The 19,606-nt window shown below is 37.0% G+C and overlaps 1 protein-coding gene across 1 annotated transcript; it reads right to left on the bottom strand.

Annotated features, from left to right (window-relative positions):
• Positions 1-3,734: 3,734 nt before the first annotated feature.
• Positions 3,735-4,543, bottom strand: LOC113295364 (60S ribosomal protein L23A-like). The gene is made up of 3 exons (XM_026543703.1): positions 4,509-4,543; positions 4,355-4,392; positions 3,735-4,075 (listed from the first exon to the last, which is right to left on the bottom strand). Exons 1-3 carry the CDS (start codon positions 4,541-4,543, stop codon positions 3,735-3,737), a joined length of 414 nt encoding a protein of 137 aa, XP_026399488.1.
• Positions 4,544-19,606: the final 15,063 nt, after the last annotated feature.

Raw genomic sequence — 19,606 nt, 5'->3', positions numbered from 1 at the left:
GAAAAAGGAGATGGAAATAGAAAAATGTAGATGGTTTTGATGTTAACCAAATGATCGATGTTTCACATATCTGTCTGAAGGCCACTGCCAGAATGAACCTATCCTAATGGACTGAGATACCGGTCTGACTAATATCAACACAACTGGCATATACAAGGGAACCAGTAGTCAATAACTTAAATCTAGATCAACAAACTGGCAAATACAAGGGAACCAGCAGTTGACTACACAGAACAATAACCATTTTTTTTAACTTAACGGCATGAATAGATCTTTTTGATCCAAGCACATGCTTCTTGTCAGCAGATTACACGATAGTTCCCACGGGTCCTGCATTCCACGCTTGCTTAGGAGACGGAAACAGGGAGAGCGTCCTGAGGGTAACGACTTGGATGAATCTCCTGTGTCGATGAGGGCCCTTCTGAATTCCACATCCTTGATACAAGTCGTGACGTGCAGGGCCCGGTTATGTCCTTCCTCTGCCATCATGTCATCGTCGGTAAACGTGACATTCTTGATGGACATCTCCAGCATTATTGACGTTTCCAAACGCGAAGGAACCAGGGATACGTTTAACGATATCCTTTGAAAGATGTAGGAGTTCACATAAACATTCCACCAATAAAGACGCTTCCTGGCCTACTGGTTTCTGATTGGTAGTGAAGATGTTGACTTGGAAATGATCGTCTGGGACGCTAGTCCCCAATCCCGGAGTTTCTGTGACAGGTGGGTCACTCAACTCCGATGTTAAGCTGATAAGGAAGTCAAATATGCTATTAATCACCTCTTTCATCAGATCCATATTCCTGGTGTGGACTTCCTGAAACCGTGCCAAATCGGCTAGCGTTGGAACTTCTCTGTCGATTGCGTTGTTGGATGTTGTGTTGGGAGATGAAACATTGCCATTCGCCTGAGTGGAACTTGGGGGCACGAATTTATCCCTAAAACCGATCATCTTCCTGAGTTGGAGTTAAAAAGCGTAATCTGAAATTGGTATTGCAACCGAGAGATTTAATCTCCCACTGTGGTCGCCAATTGTTTGAGGGTGAAAATAGTTTCTGCTGATTTCGGTAATTTCGAGTGTGTCGGTGAGAAACAAGTCCAAACCCTAAACAATGTACTGCATGGGAGTACTTTTATTCGAGAGATCAATCTATACAAATCCGGCCTAAACCAAAAAATTGTCGTTCCAGACTTGCTTCGGTCACAAAGTGAAGGAGAAGGGTTGGTCTAGGGAGGAAAGCAAAGAGAGTGTTGAGACCAGAATAGTTGATTCGGGAAGAGTACTTGTTTGACGACTTGTATCATAAAGTGGAAAGCTAACAGATGGGAAATCTAACAAGTGATTTCTGAGTGTTGTGTTCTCCAGACCAAAAACTTGTCTTTGATGGAAATAGGTGAGACCTATTTATACAAGTCACAACGAAACGTACCCTGGTCTCGTAAGAAGTGAAACGGTTGAGTAAACGGAAGAAAGTGGTAACGGTAACGCCTGGAATTGATGTTTCCATAATGAAGGAAACGTTTCACCATTACTTCTTGTATTTACTAACCGCCTCACCCTTATGACACTCTTCTGTAACGGGCATAGTGTACGCCGCACGCTGTAAACCGCCAGACCAATACCCTGATGAGCATCCCCCAGTTTGTGACATGTTTTGATGTCTCGAGTGTTTTCGTGGAAAATGTGTAGCATGTTGCTACGTGTGGCTTGGCCAAAGGATTTGGCGTTTGTAGCCAAGTTGGTGCACTGACCAGAGAGTTAGCATCGCAGCCAAGTTGGTATCGTGACCAAGAGTTAGCATCGCAGCCAAGTTGGTGCCGTGACCAAGAGTTAGCATCGCGGCCAAGACATTGCCACGAGTCGTTTGGTGGCAGGTTTGTACGGATGAAATCTGCATCTCAAGAGGAAGGGTAGTCGTAGATTGTTGCAACCCTTCATTTGGAAACCAGCGGCATGGTTGCAATGCTTGCATGCTCTTGGCACGGCTGTTTTGGCATCGTGGCCAAGAGATTGCCACAAATCGTTTGGTGGAAAGTTTGTATGGCTGAGATTCGTATCTCAGGAGGAAGGGCAGCCGTTGATTGTTGCAACCCTTCGTATGGCAACCAGCAGCATGGTTGCATCGCGTGCATGCTCTTGGCACATCCAAATTAGGGTGTTGGCCTCGTGGCCAAGAATTGGCACCGTGACCAAGAGATTGCCACAAATCGTTTGGTGGCAAGTTTGTATAGCTGAGATTCGTATCACAGAAGGAAGGGTGGTCGTCGATTGTTGCAACCCTCCGTTTGGCAGTCAGCGGCTTGTGGTAGGGCCGGCATGGCTTTGGAATATTTTAGGGGCGGTCAAAATTAGGGTTTTGGAAAACCGTGATGTTTGGCCTTGGGCCGGAAGTTGTCATGCGCTAGGTGGCGAACTTGGATGGCTGAGATCTGCATCTCAGATGGAATGGTAGATGTTGATTGTTGCAACCCTTCGTTTGGCATCTAGCGGCATGCGGTAGGGCCGGCAGGGATTTGGTATATTTTAGGCGCGACCAAACTTAGGGTTTTGGTAAACCGTGATGTTTGGCCTTGAGACGGAAGTTTCCATGTGTTACGTGGAGAACTTGGACGGTTGATATTTGCATCTCAGATGGAAAAGTAGCCGTTGATTGTTGCAACCCTTCGTTTGGTAGCCATCGGCATGTGGTAGGGACGACATGTCTTTGGCATATTTTAGGCGCAGCCAAGATTAGGGTTTTGGCAAACCGTGATGTTTGGCCTTGGGCCGGAAGTTTCCATGCGTTAGGTGGCGAACTTGGACGGCTGAGATCTGTATCTCAGATGGAAGGGTAGTCGTTGATTGTTGCAACCCTTCGTTTGGCAGCCAGCGGCATGTGGTAGGGTCGGCATGGCTTTGGTGCGGAGGTGTGGCTGGCACGGCATGCCATTGGCACTATAGTGCGGCTGGCATGGTCGGCATGCCTTTGGCGTGGAAACGTGGCTGGCATGGTGGTGCGGCTGGCATGGTTGGCATGCCTTTGGCGCGGAGACGTGGCTGGCACGGTGGTGCGGCTGGCATGGTCGCCATGCCTTTGGCGCGGAGGTGTGGATGGCATGGTTGGCATGCCGTCGGCACACTTGGCTAGCGTGCGTGGCTGGCATGTGCGAAGACAATGTCAGTCGGTACTTGAGGGTTCTATCGTGGAACACGGCGTGAGGATATATATAAAAAAAAAGGTACCCCGGTAATTTTACGCAGACATGTTGAATGGTTCATTGTTTGTGCTAGTGGCGGTAGTGACATCATGTCAGATGCAAGGTTTTACGATTTTGACCCTAAGATAAAAACCACCATCAACAGTTACATATACATATCCCATCAAATTATCATGTGTAACTATAAGTTACTCATCTAATTTTCATGTGTAACTAGTAGATACACATCCATTTAGCTTGTGTACCTAGAAGTTACACATTTAACTAGCATGTGTAACTACTAGTTACACATCCATAGTCTGCCAATGCTAGTTAAACGTACAAACTGTCATGCATATGGCTTGTGTAATGTGCAGTTACACATCCATATGGCTTGTGTAATGTGCAGTTAAACAGATGTAAAATGGAAAATGAGTTAAGTGAAACCATTCCAGACCTATATCCTCACCTATATATCCATATACTACCTTTCAAGAAAAGAAGTAGCTAGTCGTAAGTAATCAAGAAGCTTACCTGATAAGGGTTTTCACTTTCTATGTCTGGATGTTGTACATCTTCTTGACAGCATCCTTGATTTTCTTCTTGTCAGCCTGGATATCAATAATGAATATCAGGGTGTTGTTGTCTTCAATCTTCTTCATCGCGGACTCTGTGGTGAGTATGTATTTCAGGATCTGGTAATGGTCAAGCTTGTTCCTTGGTGGTGCACTAATACGTGGGTACTTGGGGTTCCTTGCCTTCTGCAATGTCTTTGGCCTGTGAAATGTGACTGATGTGCGGATCTTCTTAGCCTTCTTCTTAATGGTTGATGCTCCAACTTTGACAGCCTTGTCAGCTTTGTTATCCTGCACCTTGGGGTCAACCTTCTTAGTGACTACATGATAAGCAAATGATATCATTACTATAGCAGCCAAAACATTTCTCATACAAATGAACAAAACAGTACCAATAGTAACAATGATTTAATTCAGGTTAGGTCAAAAATTAAAAGAAACTCTAGCTCGGAAGAATTAGATATACAATAGAGATTAAGTTGAATTTGATCAATCAGGATAGGTCATTAACATATCGATCAAATTTCAATCACGGAATTCAAAAAAAAAAAACCTAAAAAATTTGTATCAGATCTCTTCATGATAGAAAAAGATATTACCTAAAACCAAATTATAGTCGTTCACATCCACTTCTATCCTGCATTTACATCTCAGTCACCACCACATCTCCAATCCTTTCTTCTGCAAATTCCATCAATAAGCTCCAATAATTTAGTTCAAAATTTAATCTGCAATTTCAGTTTCACAACTAACCATATCACCACCAGTAATTTCCAATAAATAGACATGTGTAACAAATTCAATTTCGTTCAAGAGATACAACAAACTACATAGAATCAGAAGTAAACTACACAAAATTGAGCAATTCAGTCAAAGTATATGAAACTCGTAACAAATAGATGGGTAACAGAGATAACAATTCGTTGATTTCGAATCTGAAAACCGATTTTCAATTGAGATTTAAGAAGATCGATAAATTTCCACTAAGAAAACCTAGAAAAAAAATTAATATATTCTTAAGATTTTCATCTTAAACAACAAGAGAAAGATTAGAATATAACAGATCTGATCTCTGATCATGAGTTCATACAGAAAATTCAGTCGAAATTCATAATTTCAAGGTGATTTGAATTGAATTAAAAGATGCTGATAAACGAAACTTATCTTCAGGTCGATTTGATTTTGTTGATGAATCTTCAGGTGCAGTTGATCTTGTTTCATATCAAGCAAATCTTCTTCATCTTCCATATCATATCTCTCTCTCGATCAGATGCAACCGATCTTTGAAATTACAGAGGTCTAGAAGGATAAGATGAAAAACTGTGAAAGAAAAGCCTAAAAAATCTTCTCGTTGTTGCAGTAGAAGATCTAAAAGCAGAAGATGAAAAATGAATCTCAGGAAAACCCTAAAATCTATTTTCTCTCCAACTGAGAGAGAGAGAGAGAGAGATGAGAGAGAAAGAAAATGGAGAAATGAATGGATCTTATGATTTTTCTATTGTATATATTGAAAGGGGTAAAATTGATATTACGAAAATGTCACTTTATTATCAAGCCCTGAAAATAAAAGTTTTGGGCCTAGAAATATCAAAATGTGAAAGAATGGAGTTGATAGTGAAGGATCCATTTTATGGGGCTTCTATATGTTGAACCCTTATAGTAGGGGGTTCTAGTATTTGTCACAAAGATAAATTCTCGGGGAAATAACATTTTTTTAAATCCCATATTTGACCTTTTCTGATTTTCTTTCCTATGTCATTCATCGATCTTATCTCAATGGATCAATCTTACTGCCTTGGAAATCTCCGTCCATCTCCACCACCACCACCATACCAATCTCCACCATAACCATCTCTATGTTCACAACCACGAAAAATTAATCAATCCAAATCCCATCACCACCATCATCTCTATCTCCACCATCACCACCATCTCTGTCAGCACCACCAACAACACATGGATAAGGTACTCCAAGTTTAGATGGAGATCGAGAAATCTCATCTTACATTTCGACTTTTGGTGATTCCGATAAGAAGTTATTAAAATATTGAAGCTTAATGACTAATCTATCTATGTATTTCTTTTTATTTTTTTATGTTTATCATTTTAGGTTTCGATCGTTTGATTTATGATATTTGATTTTAGGTTGCAGAGATTTTTCAAAATTGATTTCATCTTTGTATATGGTTTGATTCAGATTGAATTTGTGTTTTATCTTGAGTTGATTGATTTCGAGAGTATTGGATGATCTCTGTCTTTCTTTACATAGGTTTTTTTTTTAGATTCAGTTTACAAATGTAGATATAAATTCAGTTGCAGAAAGCGGTTTGGTGATTTGATTGTTGTTGTTGATATTTTGCTTGAAAAAATGAAGATTGAACTTGGGTATGATACAGGTATGATAATATGGGTTTTGAATGAAGAATAGAGATTGTTCTTGCACCCGAGATGGAAATGACTGTGGTGGTTACGGTGAACCCGATTTTTAGATTCAGAGAAGGTGGAGGATCAAATTAAATTTGTGTGTAGCTTTTGTGGGGTATTAAGGTGAAAGAATGGTTGATTCAGGGAGTTTAGCCGTGAATTTGTGATGAGTATGGATTCCTATTTTTGCTTCAAATTATTGTTCTATTTTCTAGGTAGTGCCTGAACATTTTAAGCTTACAACCATCCTAGTCGTATTATACTGATTGTTGTGAGGTTTGGTATGGACAGTGGAGCTGTACTTGACAGTGTAAGTATAGTTGATTTTTAACTCCCATCAGTGAATATGGAGTTGAATTTCTAAGCATGCAAATTTAATGATGGTTTTTGTTTCGGTATTTAAATAAGTATCGGTAGGTTGCATATCCCTGCGCGTATACTTACAAGCACCAATGTCTTTTTGGCTTCAAAATATGGAGACAACTTGTATCACGGAAGAAGTTTAAATATATAGCTATACGACTTAGTCTTATTAGAAGATTTCATAGAATATACTTATGAGTGATAGATAAGTTTTAGTCTCCACATACCTTTTATTGATGAAGTTCCTCCAAGCTCTTCAGTAGATCTTTTTTTTTCAATTGGTGAACGTCGTGAAGTATAATGATCAACTACACACTTCTATCCTAATCCGAGACATAGCTATAAGTAGACTATAAATAAAGTATATAGATTTGATCATATAAACTTGACAAACAAGCTTGAGATAGCAACCCTTGCAAGTTCGACCGAGCAGCGCTCTAACACATCAGGTTACCTTGAAGTGACCTAGAAACTGAACGACCAATTACCCAAGCAAATAAAACTATTCAGAGTACATCCTCAAATTTAAAATGAAACAAGTAAAGAAGAATGCATACACGACCTAATATCAAAATTGTAATTAAGTAAAGACCATCTCTATACTCTTGTTAGCATTACTCGGCTGAAACCACCAAGCGTTGATACGTCAAGTTTGGTTGTCAAGTTCATTTCCAAAATCAAAGTTGCTTCATTTGATTAAAAGAGTCAACTTCGTTAGGTCATACTAAGAACATAGAAATGTTGAGGCTTGCCTTTTTTAATCGTGAATAACCTGAAGATGTATGGGTGTGTTCAGTTCGGGGTTAGTAACGACAGACGTGACTTGTTCCATTTTTATCATTTGTTCCTTCAAGTTCGTTTTTATTGAAAATATAACATGCGAAGTAAAGTTTTTTTTAATTTTCGTTAGTATCAGTGACTTGGTTATTATACTATGATCAAAGTATCAAGGAAATATTTACTAGTTCTTTTATACAACTTGAGTATATAGAGTTACGAATAGTTTATCTATGGACTTCGTAGAATCGACATACACTAATTGGTTATTCGTTAATATTTAGCGTGTTGAACTTGCGTTTATATCTCTTTTATCAAACTATGAATAGTTTTACCTATTATGCAAAATATGGAAGTATTGACTAAGGGGGAGTGATACATATCACTGTAGTATTATTTCAAAGTTGTGATGCAATTGGACTTTGATTTTTATAATAATACTATGGCACTGAATAACAATGGTTGAGAAGATAGTTTTAAACAATTCATTTGTTGGAAAATAAATATTAAGTCAAGATGATCATGTGAAAATTACCTTGAACATCTTACATGGTTTGTGTGAGATAATCATTTGATGTTAACTTGAAAAGTTTCGCATTGAACAATTAATCATTTGAAAATTACTTGAAGCTCGTGCTATGTGTAATATTAACATTGTTGTCTTCTAAGGGTGTTTGAATGATTGAATGAGAGTTTTAGAACTACTACCAATGTTTGGATACAGCATAGTATGCGTACCTAGTATGCAAACTGTGAAGTACTAGTTCAGGTCTGGAACTCTTGTTTGTGAACTGTGTTTGTGAACGAGTTTATCTGTAATAGGTCCAGAACTGTGGTTTGTGAACAGTGTTTGCGAACAACAAGACTAGGCTAGGTCCGGAACTGTGGTTCGCGTACTCAGTTTACGGACACAATGATGAGGTTCTAAAATCGGTAAGTATGGCAACTCATACTCATGAACTCAGTTTGCGAACTAAAGTCCTTGGAAATTTAATGAATTAAGGTATGCAAACTTATTTTGCAAACCGCGGCATTATGTTCATGAATTGGTTCTTGCATAAGTACTTTGTACAATTACAACCAAAATATGTTTCAAATTGTTCATGGATATTTCTATGAGATGGTGAACATTTGAAAAACTCTCTTAAAGCACATTTTGATTCATTTTATTATCTATCATGATTGATTGATTATCATATTTGATCTAGAAGTGTTAGATGAGCCAACTTGTTATACACGTTTAGGTATGGTTCACCCATATCTAAATATAAGTATATTTTATTTGTGTGTATCAATCTAATACCATCTAACGGTGGAGATTGATTACTTATTTTGTAATTTATCTTAGCTTTGATTGTAGGCAACCCTGATTTGAAAGACTATACAAGGAGAAACTCTAGCATCTGGGAAACCTAATCCCGACACTCTCGTGTGTCCTAGTTGTAAACTAGAGTCGATTATCTATTAACCTAGGTTTCCAGTTCTTCTGAAAACCATTATTAGGGTTAATGACTTAAAGACTTCATTTGGGATTTGTGAAGCTAGATCCAACTATTTCTCTGTAGTTGCATATTCTTGTCTTACTTTTTCTATCGTATTGAGTTTAATCATCTCTAAGGTTTTCTCGAAATTTATTTCCGATAGTTAAGATATAAAAAGTAACCACACAACAGTTCTTCTCTCAGACTCTTGTGATTCCACGATAACTTCTTCTCTTAATCAGTTAGGTTATTGTGAGGTGACTAATATTCTTAGGCTGCTCTTTGGAGTATAAGACCGGATTATTAGTTGAGTTTCTTGTTCACCTTGATCTTTATCTTAATACGGAAACAACAACCATAATAGACTTATCCGTGGGAGACATATTTGTTTATAAGTCTTCGACTTTGGGTTGTAGCAACTCTTAGTTATGGGTGAGATCAGCAAAGGGAATCAAGTGCGCAGAGTCTTGCGAGATTCATGGGGCATAAGTAACGTGACTGTACCTTAATTTGTGTAAGACTTGGTTAGCGCTCAATTACATTCTAGTCCGAAGTTAACTTGTAGTAGACTAGAGTCTGTAGCGGCTTAATACAGTGTGGCGTTCAAGTCTGGACTAGGTCCCGGGGTTTTTTTACATTTGTGTTTTCCTCGTTAACAAAATTTCTTGTGTATGTGTTATTCCTTTTCTGCATTATATTTTCTTTATATAATTGGAATATCACAGTTTGTGTGTAGCTCAATCATAGTTGATAAATCCGATCTTGTTTGTTGGATAGGACTTGATTGACACTCGGACATTGGCCTTTGGTACCATCCGAGTTATTCTCATAACAATCAGGTTCACGGATTTCCATCTGTTTGATTTATTGTTGAGTTGAGAAATAGATAAATCTCTTTAATATATATCCTGATTGAGACTTAGTAACTTGGTGCTCTCAGAATTATATTGGAGTTTACTCCATACAGATTGCCGAACGAATTAGTTGGGTGTGGTTGTTATATCCCCATGTTTTAGCGATGAATGGGAAGATTCCATAGGTGATGTACTCTGTATTTGTGATTTTATTGCTGGCAATATTCTAAAATTATATCTTTAAATATTTTCATACATTTAAGTAAGAATGAAGTCATCGGGCCAATTGGATCAATCCTAGGCAATCTCACTTAAAATCATCGGGCCAATTGGATCAATCCTAGACAATCTATCTAACATTGAAAAATTGTGAGTCAGAGTAGGTTCGTTATTCTGGGTTGTTATCTATATTATATTGGCACTAGGTATATTGATAAAATTCAAGATTCAGAGCTAACTAGACCAACTTCCACAGAGCTGGTAAATAATTCTAAACTATGTTCGGGACGACCGAAGGGAGTCTCTTCTATACCGTCACTATGGGGCCTAAAAATGCATTGCTTGCAACGCTTTTTTTTTCATTTTTAATAGATTCAATTGAATGTGTATTGGTATCTTTTTCTCGAAATTGAGTCAACAATCGGAGAGTTATCATCCCCGACTATGGTTATGAGCGATGAAAAAGAATGGAAGTTGACCCGATTGATGGCTAATACGGCATGAAAATGGTCAAAAACCCGTCACCTAAACTTTTAATTTTAATCTTGATCGTTGATTGCCAACAAAATTGACATCAGATCTAAAACTGTTACAGAAATGTTACAAACTGCGTTACAAAATTGTTACAATATAAGTGTTAGAAGAATATAACGCTTATAAATTCTATAAAATCACTGTTACAGATATTGTTGCAAAACTTGTTACAAATTGCGTCACAAAAAACAGGCCCCCTTACTTTGGTCGTCCCAGCACTGCTGAAGCAGTCATCTAGTAGTAAAGGGGATGATTAGGATTTTCAATTTTAGTAGTGATGTAGTTGACATCTACCAAATTAGGTACATACACACGCAACTAATTACTTATATATTTAGCGGAATTCCAACGCTGCCTGGAAACTAAAAGAACCTGTTTGAACTATGAGTATAATTTGTATCTCGCTGCAAGTTATTAAAACCGTTGTTATTATTTGAGATGGTTTTGAAACATGTAAATTCTTGATACAAGAATCTTGATACCGTTATCCTATAAAAATATCAGCCCATGCAACAACAAATTGGCTAAGTTTTATTAATTTGGTAAATATATTTTACCTTTTCTAGACAAACTTTTTAAATTAATTTATATATTTATTCCAATTTGGTGTAGGGCTTACAATCCATAGGTGTGCGGCCCAAAACAGATGTCTTTTGAGTTTCCCCTTTTCCATGTATATAAAGTATATTGTATCCATGTAACCACAGAACTCTCTTATCAAACGAAGAAATTATGAGTTTCATCAATGAACTCGACTTTTTAGAAGAGGATTCTAATTCCGATGAAGAGCTTGACGAAGAGATTGAGATTGAGGATGAAACCAAATTGATTGAAGTCGTGGAAGACCCAATTGAGCTAGATAACAATAGTTTGATAGAGGACCACGATATACTTGAGGTAAATAATTCATTGGAGATAATTAATGAGGATCCGAAACAAGGTTTGTCTAAACTTTTGCTTAATTCTATATCTATTGATCCTTTCCATCCGATTGAAGTAGTTCCCGAAAGAGTTGTTAACCCAACTTTTAAGAAAATACCTTACTTAGGATTGGAGTTGTGTTCTTCTAAAGTTTTAACGGATTATTTTTCTTCTAAGTATCCACCACTTGATGTGTTTGATTCGAGTATTGTGCAGGTTCACAAGCTGAAGAACCTTTTGAAGTTCCCAAATTCTATGTTCTCTATCCACTTTCGAGTGTAGAAAGGACTAAGTGTGGGGGAAACTTCAATAAAGCGATAGCTTCAATATTTATATTTTGTGCTAATGTTTTTATGAAGTTGTTATTTGAATTGCAGATTCTTATTAGGAAGGATTACCAAATTTTCAGATTATTGGTGTACGGACGATAACAATAACGTCGGGCTGACGACGTTAAACCAAGCGCTAAATGTGAGGAAACATCGGTTTTGTATCTCTATTCCTTTTGTTTTTAATTTTCTTAGTTTTTCATATCATATCTTTCATTCCCATCTTAGATTTTACAAGTCCTATATCTATAATGAAAGTTTTGACGAATTTTTGTCAGAAAATTCTGACTGCGAACTTGTCACGAAAACAACTCTCGAGACTTCATATGAAGTACGATTTGAGTGGTTGACCACATATTTTAAATAGGACAGCCATACCTTTCTTTTACAAAAAGAAAATCTGAATTCGGAGTCTGTTAAGTTGGATCCATTGGCCTGGACATTTGAGTTTCTGAATTTTTCCAGAACTTTTTCAGATTGCATGTCATTCAGTCCAGAGGCCATAAAAGTCATACCATTTATCGAAACACTGTGCCCTTTTGACACCTTATAGAAAGGACGTAGGTGAACAACTTTTGTTCAGGATGTTTTTCCTAGTTCCCTACCCATTTGTATAGTTTTCGAGTTTTTCAGGACTGTTATGTCAGAAATCAGAATTTTCAGTTTTGAACATTGAGAACAATGTTGAGTTTAAGTGTAGAGGGAGTAGTTAAGCATGTTTGTATTGGATACAAAAATAAAAAGTAAAACAAACAATACTCTTTGATTTGTTGCATACTTGAGACTTTAGCTTTTGGAGTTAATGTTGAGCTATTTAGGATGACACTCTAAACCATTTTAAGGTTGAAGCAGTTCTTACGGCTATAGATTGAGTTCCACTTATTTCAATCCTTAAGTATATACGTTCACAATTGAACGTGAAACTAAGATATGGTAGTCGTTTGAAAGATTTATCCTCGCTATTAATCATTATTGAATCACTTTCTTTTTATTTTTGCAGTTATATGTTTCTCTAAAGTGATTTAGTGGGATCCTGACACTGTCGTGGATGTTGTAGCAAGGTAATCATTGGTTGAGTTATTTAAAAGCCCCATAAGACAATTGTCTTACAGAAAAATGAGAGAAAAGAAACGAAAAAGAAAAATGAGAGAAAAAAGAGTAAAAAGTGAGCCAAAGATAACGAAAAAGAAAAATGAGAGAAAAGAAGAAAAAAAAAACATTTATATAAGGCTCTTCTTCATTTATCGACACCAATAAATGATAGGTTCGGACTAATCATAGTCGATGAAAACAAAAACCATATCATCATCATATAGCAAGTCAAAAAGACTATTGATGAGGTTCCTGAACTTGGATAGCAGTATGTGTGAAACATTGTCCCTGTCTCCGCCGCCTAAGTAAGCGTGGAACGCAAGATCCAAGGAAACTATCACATACTTGCTGAAAAGGAACATGCGCTTAGAGTATCTAATCATGTGGTCGAGTTAAATGGGTGCTTCTCTCAACTAGTGCGCTATAAATAAGAATCCTTTGACGACATTCATACAAGTATTGTGGGTAACATCTTTCACTTTAGTCAACATTTGCACACTTCACTTTTTTATTTCCATTCTCTTATCTATCTATGTGATTTCAGTATGCGAGTGTTGTGGCAAACGTTGCAACAAGTACAATGACTATCTTAGTAGAGTTTTGCAATCAGGTTGAATGTCACAAGTAAGTAATTGCTTGTGTATGATGATTAGAATGTATGTGGGATGTATGCAGCTAAAAAACATATGCAAGCTAATTATTTGGCTTTTTGCTTTGTGTCCATCCTTAGTGGTTCTTCCAAGGCGAGAAATTGGAGTAAATTTTGTGGGTATACCTCTTGTAAGCCCTTACAAGACTATAACTCGTCCACTAGGGACAACTAGGGGTTTAAAGGCCTGGTATTCATGCTAAGAGTAACTGTATCCTCACGACATGGAGTTGTTTTATTTATTATTAGTTTCATTTAGTTTGCTCGATGACTAGAAAAAGCTAAGTGTGAGAGAATTTGATAAGTGCATAATTCATATGATTTTAGTGTCCATTTCATACTTGTTTTAGTTATTATTCTTGCATATTTTCGTATTATTACTCTTGTTTTCTCTCATTTGCCTCTATTAGGTGAATCATCCAAAAAGGAGCTACAAAGTACTGAAAATATCTAAGAAGATAAATATTCCAAGTATCCAAGCGCCCAGGTCCAAGAGAAGTGGAAGAAGCGCGACGAAAAGGACCAAAACGCTCAAAATCAAGAGAAGGGCCAAAGACCGATATTAACTCATTCAAATTAAGGAATTATCATCACCATCTTGAATATAATTGAAAGATAAAAATAATGCAAAAAGAATGAGGTCCTTCCGAGCTCGGATGAAGAAGTTGTGGCCAAACAAGCTTTTATTGAATACCGAAGACAGTAAAGTATGCGGACGGGTGCGCATACTTTAATTCCGAAAATATCTGCTGGAATTTGAAGTTCGTGGACTGGGTACGCGTACTTAGAAAGTAGGAAAACGTGTATTCATACCTTGGAAGGCCTAAGGTCGCGTTTGGGTTCGTTTATGTCGTATTTTCGGGTCGGGTTCTTGAACCGAACTAAATACTTGATGGCCAAGCAATGTAAACCTATAAAAATAGGTATTAGGCCTTTCACATATCATCTCATATCACAAGTTCTATATCAAAACCTAGGGTTTACCCCATTAGGGGGAAACCACCATTATTCATCTTCTTTGTAATATGAGTAGCTAAATCCTTTGTTGATTAAGGATGAATTCAATGTTCTAATAGTGAAGATTTATTAATAATACAAACCTATTGAGAGTTTTTATCATCATCGTTTGTCTTTACCATATCTAGGTTTTATGAGTGATTCTTAGATTGATTTGGGATGCATACTAGATTAGTCTATTGATCGTTCTATTGCTAGTAGAACTGATGAGATAAGTAATCGTCGATTAACTCTCTAAGTGTTACAAACTGAAAAGAACGATAGAACAAAGTATTGTCGTTGATTCTCGACCCTCGCCTGTGTGTCGTTTCCACTGTTGGGAAACGACTGCTGTTACGCGCCTAATGTTCTTGGTATTCTTCACAGCAGCAGAAATGGTGATTCTTCTGCAACTCGACTTTCACATCTCTATAATCTCCCCCAAACTCTCGTCTTGCTCTCTATGCTACCCCAAAGTCGTATTTATACTCAACAGGGCCAAGAATAACCTCTCATTACTCCACGAAATCTCCCATTATACGGCAGTGAAGAAAAATATTCTCGGGAATATTTTCTTCCCTGATTTTCCTTCTCATGCGTCTGCAGATATGTAACACACTCCAAAAAGATTCTACAAGCACCAGATAACATCAAACACGCTTCTACCACAAGATAACTTCCCAAAATAACGAGAAGTTCCTAGAATATTTCACAAAGAATATATGGGCCATGTTTTCTTCAAATGAGAGAATCGACCTTCCTTTTCTGAATCAAATGCAGTGATCACCCCTGTTTTAGCGTAACAGATCAATACCAATCCAGTTCAAGCCAAGAATCTCGCCAAATATCTTCATCAATCTTCACAGATTAAATGCAGGAAAACACGATTTTTTCCTCACTCCCTGTTTTGCTTCCAAATGATTATCCAGCCCAACTGGATCGATTCCAGCGACCATACCATTCCTTTTTGGTCCAAACAGGCCCGAATCAACCAAAACTAGTGGTCAAGTCTCACTGAAACTTGTCAAAATTCCTAACAGAGTTTCCGCAGGAAAAAAACTCGAGAACCTGTTCAAGCATTAAATCCACCATTCTGGCCAATTCTGGTCCAAAATACGACCATTACCAGCTCTGTTAATCCAAAAGAAACAAACCCAATGAGTTTAGGCCCTTGAATCTCCCTGGAACATGATTAAAATTCGAACCCTAATTCTGCAAGTTCAAGAACCGGTTTCCCGCCACTTTCCCTTTCAATCTGTTTGCTTCAAATCACCATTCTAGACAATGTTGATCCAATCTATCGATCATACCAGGCCTGTTTAGGCTTAAGGAAGATGCATATTCAATTTCAGCGTTTTAGTCTCGATGAAGCCACTTAAATTATCAAACCCTAAATCTGCAACCATTTTCCCGCCAAAATTCAAAATTCAAACGAAGAAGATGACTGCCACTTATCCAATCCGGGAGTGCGGATAACAGATGGGTGCTGAGGAAAAATTTGGGTGTTGAGGATGAATTTGGGCTACGGATAACCTTGGGTGCCCCTTAGCCAAATCCGGGGTCCGTATAGCAAATGTCCTCCAGGGGTCCAAATAGCACTTTTTGAGCAACTTTTTCCACACAAGTGTATTTCTCAAAAAACACCTACACAAACATAAAAAAAAAAAAAAAAACCATAATAAGTACAAAATCAAGCACTAGCAATAGAGACACTGAGGAAAATTCAGACAAAAAAATGTGTCTATCAAATGGTTGATTAAGATTTAACATGAAAAGGTGATCCAGATTTGAATAGTTAGGGTTCTTTTGAATTGAAGATCAAATTGTGAAAATTTGAGTATTTAATGGAGTAACTTGTGATGGGTTTTAATCAGGTATGAAGTAGAAATGTTTGTGTGGATTTAATTTTGATTTCAAAGGAAATTATGGTTTCTCATGTTCTTCCCCAATTTAAGAGTTAGTGCTTCAATAGAGAATGAAGTTGGAATTGATATTCTATAAGGATGATTAGAAGTGGGTTTGATGTGAATTATTGATTGAGACCGAGTTGTGTTAATAATGAAGATGGATTTTATAGTTAGGGTTTCGAAGTTACTAATTATGAAGTTTCATCTGAGATGATGAGTTGAAGTTATGGTAATGGTATGAGTAAGCTTGAGTTGATGGTGAGCTGGTATTGCAGGAGGGGGTTGCAGTATGCATTTGATTCATAATTGGTGGTGTTGAACTAAACTGAGTTAGAGTTTTTGCAGTTGGAAATGATGTTGTTGTGGAGGACATAAAGTTACAGATAAGAAGATGGTAGTTCCAAAATAGTTAAGCTAAGATGTAGGTATGTGTATGGAATAAACTTGAGATTTTGGGGAAAATGGTGGTAATTCAGTAGTGCTGGGATTGAGGTCTGGTGGTGAAGAGATGTATATGGTGTTGTGATAGATGAACTGAATTGTTCTGGTTAAATTAGATGGTGATGAAAATATGTAAATTAAAGAAGATGTTGTTTGAATGCAAATGGTGATGTTTTGTTGATGACAGTTAATGTAAGTTGCAGGTGATATTGAGTTGGAATGACAGTGTTGTTAGAATAAGAGTTTAGTGATTGTATTGAGTTAAACCTCTAAGGGAAGGCTTGCAACTGCAATGGCAGGTAAGCAGAGTTTGTATTGATATAATGAATTTTGAAGTTGATTTGGAATTAGAGTTTTATGTTTATGACGTTAGGTGTCTTTCCCTGTAATGTTGTTGAAGGGTGATGGAACTGAGCTGTAATGATGGAAGCCTGAATTCAGGTTGGTAGTGATTATGAATGTGTTAATACTGTAATGTTAAAATGAAAGATGAAATTGTAAGATTTATAGCTGAAGTGTAGCTGCAATTGATTATTACCTGTTAGCCATCTCAGTCAGTCTAGTTGACTCATCTGAATCAGTCTTAGTGACTGAGTTAACCCAGTCTTGACTCGTTTGACCAGAATAGTTATATTTGACCTTTGACTAGACTTAGACTTAGACGTTGACTGTTAGTTGACTCTGTCTGACCGTCACTTTGACCGTTAGTGGCCGTTAGTTAACTTAGTTGGATTGGACCTTAGTTAGTGGGCCTATTTAGATAACTTGGGCTTAGTATCATGTATTCATAGATTGATATTTTGGACCCCTTATGGTCCGATTTGACCTTTGATTCCTTTTACAAAGTTGTATATATTCATAAGACTTAGCTAATGGACTATAGAACAACCCTAATTCAATTAGTAAACCTTAACTATACAAAAGTTAGAGAATGAAAAGGTGTAAAGTCATAAATGAGATTAGAACCATTAGATAAACTTGTATGATTCATGTGTGAGCCATTTTGGACTAGATTCTTAGAGTTCTTGTGTGATTAACAGTTAGTTATTAACAACGATCGATTCAAAGGATGAACTGGTAGATTGTGGATCTCGAGGTAGGCTTGGCTTGTCATCAAAAGAGGTGGGAATACTTTTAAATCTTTTGAAACAATTGTTTGTTTTTTTTACAAAAGTTTATGTTTAACAAACTCATGCATTGTCTATTTGTGCATTTCATACATTGTTTAGTTTGTATCATGATTGTTCTGTTAATTCTTTGAATCTTTCCATGAATTGGAAAGGACATGTAATGTTTGTCATTATGAATTGTTATGGGAAATGAGAATTTCCACGTATGGTATATAGGATACGCTCCTTCATATTTATATTTATTTACTTTCAGCTTTTATGCTTATTAGGTGTGGAACAACCCGGCATCAATATAGCTATGTAGGTGTGGAAAAACCCGACATCACTAATATAAATTGTTTGAAGAAGAAGTTTGTCTACATACATGTTTGTGCATTTCCAGTGACTTAGTCACTTTGATGTTTGGGAAAACATGTATTGTTTTCCAAATCTTTTTCATGATTTCTTTAAAGTTAAATGTTATTCCTACTGGGCACCCCTTTTAGGGATGATGTGCTCACCCTTTCCCACTTTCAGTTTCAGAGACAGATCAGAGTTGCGCAGCGAAAGCTTCGAGGAGTTGACTCCGTTAATTAGTTAAATTATGTTATGTTTATTATATTGTTTATTCTATTTGCAAACCAAATGACTATTATATATATATCATTTGAGAGAAATTCTTGTATATATTTCAGAGAGGGATTAGTTCTTGGGTTAAGATCTTGTAGTAGATTTTCTTAATTGCATGTTTAAGTAAATGCTTTAGATTCTTAGTGCCTCTTTATTTAGTTAATATCTTGGTTTAGTCAGCTGCTAGCTTTGGGGGCGCTACATATCTATTCAATAGACTTTTCTGTGTGAGACATATTTGTTTATCAAGTATTCGACTTTGGGTCGTAGAAACTCTTAGTTGTGGATGAGATCATCTAAGAGAATCAAGTGCGCAGAATCCGGCGTGGTTCAAGAGGCGTCAGAAACGCGATTGTATCTTATCAGTGTGAGATTGGTTAGGGCTCAACTACACTTCAGTCCGAAGTTAATTTATAGTATGCTAGAGTCTATAGCGTCTTAATACAGTGTGGTGTTCAAATCTGTACTAGGTCCCGGGGTTTTTCTGCATTTGTGGTTTCCTCGTTACAAAATTTCTGGTGTCTGTGTTATTTCTTTTCCGATTATGTTTTTATATAATTGAAATATCACAGGTTGTGCGTAGTTCAATCAATTAGATAATTCAACCTTTGGTTGTTGATATAAATTGATTGACGCTTGGATATTGGTCTTTGGTACCATCTAAGTTATTTCTCATATTAATCCGGCTCACAGATTTCTATCTGTTCGATTGAAGATTGATCTGAGAAATTGAGATATAACTCTCGGATGTATTTTTCTTGATTGAGTATGACTGTCTAGTTGATTCTCTTGGAGATATGTTGGAGTTAGTCCATACAGATTGGAGTTAGTCCATACAGATTACCTGAACGAAATATTGGGTATGGTTATTAGACCCCCGGTTTTTCACATCCTATAGGCCATGACCGGTTATACTCAGTTCTCAACATAAGTTAAGATAGGTTTGACCTTGTCATCTTGTATTGTTCACTCAAAAGATATTCAATAAAGAATTTAGCCAATCATTATTTCCTTTCGATTAAGAAATAAGTTCGTTTTTGACTTCCTTTAAACAAATGTTATGAAACTTTGTTTCCTAGGATGAAATCAACACCTATAGCTTACACATAATCAAGTAACTAAATA

This window comes from Papaver somniferum, chromosome 7 (genome assembly GCF_003573695.1).
Source record: "Papaver somniferum cultivar HN1 chromosome 7, ASM357369v1, whole genome shotgun sequence".
NCBI lineage: Eukaryota > Viridiplantae > Streptophyta > Magnoliopsida > Ranunculales > Papaveraceae > Papaver > Papaver somniferum.
The sequence above is the reverse complement of the archived record's forward strand: the minus strand, read 5'-3'. Positions and strand labels throughout refer to the sequence as shown.